The following is a 9,595-nucleotide window of genomic DNA, read 5'->3' on the forward strand; positions in this document are numbered from 1 at the left end:
CAGTCCAGTGCTTTATCCCACAGCACCACACCAGTACCAGGTAGCACTGTCTATTTTATATAACGCTGACGCTCAATGGTATCTTGATTTTGGTTTTAGCTATTGAGTAATGAAAAATACAGCTACAAAAAGTTACATGATGATAAAATTAGCTAAGACTTCATTATTGATAGGGAAGGAGATGTGACTACATCCTGGTGTGGTGCTGTAGGATAAAGATTCATGGTTCAAATCCTCCAGTAACTCCTTGGAAACCCTTTACAGGGTTGCTATGAATTGGAACTGACTCAAAGGCACTTAAACAACAGCAAAGGAGTCCTTGGAAATTGTAGGTCTCACACTATAGAAGTAGGTTGGGGACCAAATGATTGTTTTTGGACATAAAAGGAAAGAATGACTTCAGAACACTGGAGCACTAGGATTACACAAATAACTACATCAAACATGATACCACAGAATTATATTTATATTGTACATTATGTTCACATTGTAACATCCACATCGATCATATGTGACACACAATTCTAATAATTTTGATATATATTTACTGTAATATATATTTATAAAACCAAGAGGCACTTCCAGTAATTCTGGCAAAAATGGATCATCAATATAGTGTCTAAGCTAAAAAATAATAAAAATAAATACAATTCATCTATTTTTTTCTGTACAGATTCTACTTTTTACAAAACATTTATCAGTCATTAACTAAGTCACTTAACGAATACTTGTGATGCGATATTAAGTATTGCTACATAAATTAAGTGCAAGATACAAGTGAGAGGACAAAATTTATATCAATTTCAAAATGATCGCTTAAATTCCAATGTCCCACTCTTAAGCATTTTTAAAAAAAAGATACAATTTGTAGTTATAAATTAATAAATGTATTCAATTTGTCATGAGTGGTGAGAATTACATTGTTAAAAATTGTCATATATAAATAATATCTCCTGTACTGTCACTTTGGTCGGCAGTTGTTTGAAAATATTGCTTTTTATGGAGACTAAATTAAGTCAATCCAACACTCTGGATTACAAATATCTTACAGTCATTTAGGGACATATTAATTAAAACTTTCCAATGATATTTTGTTGTCACAACAACTACTTCATTGGTATTCAGAACATAGTTTACTACCAAAAACCAAACCAAACCAGTCAAAATCTAAATCACTCTGAATTTAGACTAAGTTCTTTCAGCTGCATGTCCAAATATTGCAGAAAACCAGGAGAGTCTTATCATCAGTATTTTGCATTGAGAGCTCTCGAATATTTATAAAAGCACCAATTTGTATTTTGTGATTCGCATGATAAAAATCTCTAGGGAGATATATGGGCGGAGTCTTCAGTGATATTTATTTCCAGTGCTTGTCAACTAACACATTGTCCTTGTTGAACAAAATGGTATGTGTTCTTCTGTGATGATATATTAAGAAATAAATGGACACTCAGGAAGAAAAATGAAAAAAAAACAAACAAACTAATGCAAGCATTATGGTAAAAATTCCATGCAAATATTTTACAAAGAGTATAGGAAATCAGTGATTTTGTAAGCTAACAAATATATGCTAAAAGTTAACCCACTAAAGTCACACTAACAGGAGATACATAGAGTATAAACGTTAGGGTTATTAGTTAAAAGAAAGCAAATTTATAGTGCTGGATTATACTGATAAGTAGCTAAAATATCTGATAATGTGATTTTGAGTATAAAAAATCACATTGACTTTTATAAGAAAGATGAAGGGATATTCTATCAACCAACAAGTTATATAGACAAAGGGACATTTTTAAACAATTACTTTTAATTTCACATTAACTATCTTGATTATTCTTCTCTTATATAGGGAGCAAAATTACTAGAATAAAAAATAACTCTTCCTTCTGAAAGGAATTAAAGCAGCAGTTTCCAAGCTCCAAGGCCTAATTCACATTCAGAAGCATGTAAATGCTCACTTAGCAATGAAAAACAGGGTTGAACTATGGCTCCATTAAGCCACTTTACTCCAGCGTAATTACTAAATTGACTTGCCACAGAGATGAGGAGTGTTCTAGGATGGTCCTTCCATTTTTATGCAGTGTTCACTACCAATCCACAATTCTGCTTTTTCTGTTTCTTTGTGCATAGGCTTCACAATGAAACTAGGTGTGATGAACTAGAACTCCAGGTGAAAAGCATTCGTTTTCATTATTGTTGTAAGTTCCTTTGAGTCTGCTCTGCCGCATAGGTTCTAACTCATAGGGCTATGACTGAGGAGAGGCTGGTGAGTTTGAACCACTGACTTTTCCCTTAGCAATTCAGTGCTTATCTTACAGCACTAAACCAGGACTCCTTTCTCATTAATAGGGCTGAGAAAATTTCTCATTTTCCTTTTCTAACTTTGGGTTCTTATTAGGATAGGAGAAGTAAAATAAGGAGCAGTTATGCTTTTCTAACAATGAGATTTTGTTTTTATTTTGACTGCTTTTTGAAAAAGAGGAAAGAATTCCTTGCTGTTATTTCTATTTCATTTGTAGTAGGTACTTTCACACACTAAAAATTTAGTCAAAGCATTAAAAGTTTACAAATTATTTTATATTACATTTATTTGTGGATTTCAAATGCTAAGCCACCATTTGATGAGGCTTGACATATGGCTACAGTGGATGCAGCTTCATAAGTGGTCACTACTCCAAGTATGAAAGTCAAGCTGCAAGATTCCATTTTTCTTAGTTGTGAAGTACTTGGGTTTTTAACTGCTTTGGGACTTAGTAAAATACACACTAATAGACTGTTTTACAGCAATGTAAGCCATGACATTTCTAGAACATACGTTCCTTTGGGAGGGGGGGAAGACATAAGATACATTTTGCATTTAGCCAAAGGAAAGTTATTGTTCCTAAGTCAACTTTTGTCTCCCATTTATTTATTGGGCCCTTCATAAAACATCCCTCCCCAAGACATTAATTAAATGTAATAGTAAAAATAATAGTTTTCTTCCAAGAGTTCTATACCTTAATACTAGTTTGGAGTCCTGGTGTGGCACTGTGGGCTAATGCGCTGGATTGCAAAGTCGGTTTGAACCGTAAGGTCAGCTGTTCAAGCTCATCAGCTGCTTGTTGGAAACTCTTTACAGGGTTGCTATGGGTCTGAACTGACTCAAGAGCTTAACAACAATACTAACTCAAATTATATTGAAATATTTAACACCTCACTACTATGAAATGCCATTTTATTGAGTTTATTTTAGTTGAACAACAAAATTTTAAAACTAGCTTTAATTAAAAAGAATTTTTTTTTGACACTACTTACATAGTACATAAAACTCTTTTTGAAGAAATATTTTTTTATTGAATTATTTGCATGATTAAAGTACCACTTCTTGATATGAAGTAATGAAGTAATTCATGTGGTCATGGATATGTTCCACATCTGATCAAAAAGGAGAAGGCTGGCTCTTCTGTGCTCTACAAATTCCTAGAGAATCAGAAACCGCTGAGTATCAATGCCTGTCAAAGCGATCAGCTTTTAAAGCATGATACGTAGAACTGGCTGGCTTTGAATAGAAAACTTGATTCTCTTTAGAGCCTTAAGAATGTAACAAAAGCCAGTTTTACTTTTGATGTAGATGTAATTCTATATTTTTATCATCTTGCCTGCACTAAGATAATTTATTGTATTTTTGAATGAGCAGATTGAGTTCTACCAATAAACCCTTAATCTTCACTTTTATATCTCCAAATATATTTAGCGACAAGTGTCCAATAGCTTTCTGTCACTATTATTAACCTGTTGTGAGAACGATTTGATAGTGTGAACATACTGACAAATCCGGAAAAGGTAAAGGGACCCTTATTTTGACTATTGAAATGTGTTAACAGCACAAATTGCCTACCATTAATGCTGTGTAAAATATGTTCTTGCTCTTTTTCAAACCACGGTTCATTAGTGTATAACATACAAATTATGATGCAAACCCCAATTAAGTTCTTAATCTAATTCATAGTTTACAGTTTAATTAACTCAGTGCTTCTATTCTGATTAACTCATCCCTTCCACAAATTGAAATTCCAGCAAGAATTTGAATATTTTCTAGAGGAACAAATTTATATGAATCTTGTTATAAAATTTGGCATAATTCCTTCTGATTAGGAATTCTAAGAACAGCTTAATTTTGGAATGCTCTTTACCTAAAATGGCAAATTGGCTTCCAGTCCTTAAATTTGAATTTGGTGGAACAGACTAGAGAAATGGGCTGACAATATCAGAAAATCCACAGCTTTTTTACATTATGGGGAAGTCATAAAGAGAAGTGAATGAACAAGCGATGGACATCAAATGTTTTGCTGCATGTTAGGTGAGAAAGTGAATGAGAGAAACTCAGTTTAATTTTGAGGTACCTTGCTATTTAGATAGCAATCATCAGAAGTTGGGCTATCTGCATTTAAAAATTTTATTGATTTCCCCCACACACACTCCTTAATTGATAATCTCTAGAATAGAACCTTGATTTAGTCTAGAATATAAAAGTTCACAGAATTCTGCTTAATGAAAACTTCTGCCAATTTGAGGAGGTAGTTTATTTCTAAAATGGCATATAAATATAAGGAAACACATTAAGAGGATTCAGGACTTGGTTGAAAGAAAAGGGCAAAAAGACCACTATTGTGGTTTTCATTATTATTTCAGAAAAAATTATACTAAGAACAATGAAGGTTCCTATACTGACAGGAAAGCACCATGAAATACTTCCAATAGTAGAATATTAATTTGGATAATTCACCTGTAGGTTAGGAGTTGTTCATCACACAAAGAGTTCATTTTTGTAAAGCAGTCATTTCAAACTTTAGACTTTATTTACAATGATAATTTGAATATCTTTATTACTTAGAAAATAATTTATATTTTTCCATTGTTTAAACAAAGAATAGGCCTGAGTCTCATGCCTTTTGCACAGCTTTGACCTTCAAAGAAAATTCTCTAGGAAAGAGAGGCAGGCAACATGGGAAAACAGTAACTCAATAGTTTACATACAGCTATTCTAACACTCGACAAGGCAGACAACCCTTTTTCTTCAGTTTACTATGATTACAACGGTTAGGATTTGTTCTGGAATTCTGTCAAAACAGAAAAGACAGAATGGATATTCTGTTTTGAGGAAACTGGATGCTTTCTGAAACATAATACGAGGAAATTCCTTCACTTGTCAGATGAAGATCTAACAGATAAAACCCTGTACAGAGTATTCATTCTCATCTTCTAGTGAGAGGAAAATCAGGTCTTAAATCAATGAAAAAAATAAAGATCTTATAGTTAAAAATCAAACCATGAAAGTGATATTTTCACCAAGGAAACAATATTCTAAAGGTTGGTTTAGATAGATAGCTAGAGATTCTTAGCATGCTGAAAATGACATGAATGGCACTCCGAATATATTTGGTCTTTTACTTTATAGAGAGTGATCAACTGGCATCAAGTTAAACAGTTACAATTTTTACTTCCTTTCATTTTATGGTTCCTATACAATTATCCTTTTCCTTAAATGGATTACAAATTCCTTCTTTGGAAAGACCTGAGTTAATCTAATGGCATCTACAAATAGGCTCATATAAAATGTAGTAAATTGCAACAAATACACTGGCACCACAGGAAGTAAGCTCTGGAGTTGAAAGTGAACACAGAAATATTACTGCCATCTCACGAGGAAGAGAATATCATTAGCAGAATTTTTATATCCCTAGGCATTCTTGTGTGCACATGAAAGTGATCCACTCAATGAATATTCATCACCCCCCCCCCCCCACTTCCTTTTTAGTTGACCTCTAGCTTTAATTATAAATCTGCTTAGACTGGCGAAATCAACTCTAGAATAAAGTGTTTCTAATTTTTGTGACTATTTTTAGTCCTACAATTTCATGCACCTTAAAAGCACACGCATAAACAAACACCAGGCAGTTTACTGAGCCTGCCACTCTAGCAGCCAGGCTGTCTCCTACTTGGGCCACAGAGCTTGGAGAAAGCTGTCAATATACTGCTAGTGACTCACAAATGTTTAATTCATTTTTGCATTTTCCATCTACTTATTCCACACTTGGATTTTTACTTGATTTGTATTGATTTCAGTAATGTAGAACATATGGAAGAGGGAAAAGAATTGTTAAGAAATCAGGTGTAAAGGGAAATATATGTAAATGAGGGGATATTTTTCTTCTCTTGTTTGCGAGGGAAGGATAACCGTTCAATCAATTGGAGAAATATATTTGAATCACAGTAATTTCTGCAAATAGGTCAATACACAGGTAATACCATCAAAATGGGAAAGGAAAAAGTAAAATTTAAATAGTGAATACCTGGTGTTAAATAAAGATTGATCCTAATTGTTAGGTAGAAGTTGTCATCCATTTGATCTGTTTCTCATTTGCCCTACTTACTGAAAAAATTGCTTTGAAGCAATGTTTATGGTTTATTTGCATTATTGTTGTCTTTTTTGAAAAAAAGTCATGGATTCATGTAAAAATCACTGCTTCAGAGAATGCAATATCCATTTGTGAGAAACAAAGGCATTTTAAATGTAAACACTCCTGTGACTTCAGAGGAAATAAAGCAATGAAATTGCTATCAAGCTAAGACCGTTTAGATGATTAGCAGGGTCATACATAAGTCTGTAGGGAGAGTCATAACCAAAAGTGTTGGAAGAGGTGGGCACTGATTATGAAAAAAAAAAAAAAAAATTGTATCTCATGAAAAAGAAAGTCTTTCATCTGGGAGACATGGATCTCAAATTCTTTCCGTGAGCAAAAGATACTAGTGAAAAAACTTTCTTGGCAGCATCCTCATGAAATTGCCATAAAATGAAATGATCAAATTAATCATTTAAATTAGGATAATAGGTAGGTGAGTGACTGCCCATCACAGCCATGCAAGTGGATCCTCATTGTCTTACTGGATTGGAGATGGCTAGAATGTATAAAAAGGGTGATGAAAATATGACTTTATAAAAATGTTTCCCTTTTCCTTTTTAAAAAGTTTTGTATCTACAAAAATGAAAACAAAAAATCTTTATATTTACAACAAGATAACAATTCATGACAAATATAATAATATGAAATAAAATATTGAAAGTGAGTATCAACTTTTTAAATAGAGGTTTGGCTCACAGCATAAACAAGTGTAGATACACAAACCCAAAAAACAAACAAAAACAAAGCAAAAATAACTTTCCATGATAAGCCCAGTCCTAAAACAATCACTCTAATCTTCTCAGCCAAAAGAAGGATGAGAGTGGGCCAGACTGCAGCTAGAAACTGACCAATCACACCACATGTGGAATACCAGAAAGGGGTTGTCAGTGGAACCTTTAACCTGGAAAATCCAATGCTTAACAGTTGTCAAGAATCAGGCTTTGCTATGCCAATAACATCACAATACTAGGTGAAAATTCTCTCCCCAACTCTAGCTAAAAACCCCACTGGATTTCTTGCCTTTCTTTCTTTTTTCTACTAGACATTTTGCAGCACATTAAAAAGTCATATATGATCACAGTGAAGGGTAATTTCCCAGGTGGTTTCCAGCAATCTTTTAGAATTCTAACTTGATTAAAGGACCTGACTCTAGTTCCTTTCAGAAGTGTGTATGTGTAAAGAAAGCCATCCCCTTAAATGGTGATTTGATCTTAGGTGAATGACACATAGACTCACAGACACAGATCCTATACATTCATTAGGCATTTAGGTTGGAAAATGCCTTTCTGACCAGGTTTGATGCTGGTCAGAGTGCCTCCAAGTGGCGCATAGCAGTAGTACCAATCACATGGCCCTCTTAATCAGCCCATGAACACACTCCATCTGCAAAGGAACCTTTATTGCAGCTAAATCAAAGAGGGCATTTGGACTGGCTGCCACTCAAAGATACTCTAAAATTAACGTCCTTCTGTTTGTTCACATGTACTGAGTCATCAGCTACAGTTATTCTATGAATTACTAAAACTACCAAAATCTCTCACTACAGTCATAACAAACACACACACACCCTTTCAATCACTGGTTACAGACACTTACACACTTGAGTGCGCACACAACACAATATTGGCAGGATGTATCAGAATTCAAATAATGCTCTGGAACTTTCATCCTTCAGTGTTAAGAGCTAAAGCTGCTTACTAGTTGGTGACCTACATTTGCTGTACTGTTTCTTTGCTAAGCGGCACCATTTCCTTTGTGATTTGTTTTCCTTTATGATTTATTATATCACAGTGACCACTATATATCTTAATATGAATGCTACTAAATTATAAGCCAGTAATTCTGGCTTTTGGTGTATGTGCATGTGTGTGTGTATGAGTGTGTAAATATAATTTACATTTATGTGTGTGCTTATACACACACACATACACACATAAATATATTTCTTCCTTAATAAAAAAAAATCTTAGAAGCTGGTGTTGCAGTGTGAAAGCTTCTTTGAGCAAGTTTAAACAATGTACCTCACTGTAAAACACATAAAATGGGAAGAATCCCAATATGCAATAGTCATTTGTCCATCCTCTCCTATTTATTTCTACAGTGTTGTGTCTAAGTGTTGTGCTGGCTTGAAAAGAGTCTGTGACAAGTCAATCTGTTTGGAAACAGCCTGCTCCACCCATTGTCACTGGTTTGGCTTTGGGGTTGGGATCTCCTCTGCTTTCTGTTTCCCTTTCTCTTCATCTTCTTCCCTGATGGCCTGGATCTGTTCGGAGGAATGCTGCTGAGGGGACTGGTCCAGGGATTGCTTTTCTATGCCTGCCAACCGCTGTTCTTCTTCGATGACCTTCTTCCACATTTTGTGGTTCTGCAGGAGATGCTGAGTTATTTGGCAGTAGATTTTCCTCCTTTTGAAGGCTTTCTTTCCTGAGAAAACATAAAATTAGAATATGCATTTGTGCACTGAGAACATGAAAATTATTCCTTTGCAAATAATTAACAAGAGTTAAGTACCAAATGGATACATATATGTATCACCTGGTTTGCATATTTTAAGAATACAGGTTCTGAGAATAGGGAAACAAGAGGAAGATATTTAACCATGGGCTGTATTGGACATGAAAGAAACAAAAAAACCAAAACAACTTCAGATTTTATTTAAAAATCGGCTACTGTCAAATCAACTCCAACTCCTGGTATTCCAATGTGAAGTAGAGTAAAACTTCTCCATAGGGTTTTCTTGATTGATATCTTTAAAGAAACCGATCCTCAGGTCTTACTTCAATGACACTGCTGGGTAGATGTGAATTGCCAACTTCTAGATTTGTAAATGAGTGAAAACTGTTTATGCCACCCAGAAACCTTGCTATTGGATATCGGTGCTGGTGGTACTGTGCCATGGTGTTAGATCCGACTCACAACCATCTGGTAGAGGGTTTCTGAGGCTCTAAATCTATAGGGGAGCAGAAAGCCCCATCTTTCTCCTGAGTAGTAGTTGGTAGATACAAATTGCTGCCCTTGCAGTTAGCAACCCATCTGGGAAATACTAAATAACCGTCTGTTGTTGTTGTTGTTGTTAAGTGCCGTCGAGTCGGTTTCGACCCATAGCGACCCTGAATAGGGTTTCCGAGGCTGTAAATCTTTACAGGAGCAGA

General features: G+C 34.7%; 1 protein-coding gene across 1 annotated transcript in view; it reads right to left on the reverse strand.

Annotated features, from left to right (window-relative positions):
* Positions 1–8,625: 8,625 nt before the first annotated feature.
* PDE3A (phosphodiesterase 3A, cGMP-inhibited) overlaps positions 8,626–9,595 on the reverse strand; it is a 436,853-nt gene continuing 435,883 nt past the window's right edge. Inside the window, exon 16 of the mRNA XM_006866012.1 lies at positions 8,626–8,867. Within this exon, the coding sequence (XP_006866074.1) occupies positions 8,626–8,867 (242 nt within the window). The remainder of the gene's footprint in view (positions 8,868–9,595) is intronic.

The sequence above is a fragment of the Chrysochloris asiatica genome, unplaced genomic scaffold, assembly GCF_000296735.1.
Source record: "Chrysochloris asiatica unplaced genomic scaffold, ChrAsi1.0 scaffold00086, whole genome shotgun sequence".
Taxonomy (NCBI): Eukaryota; Metazoa; Chordata; class Mammalia; order Afrosoricida; family Chrysochloridae; genus Chrysochloris; species Chrysochloris asiatica.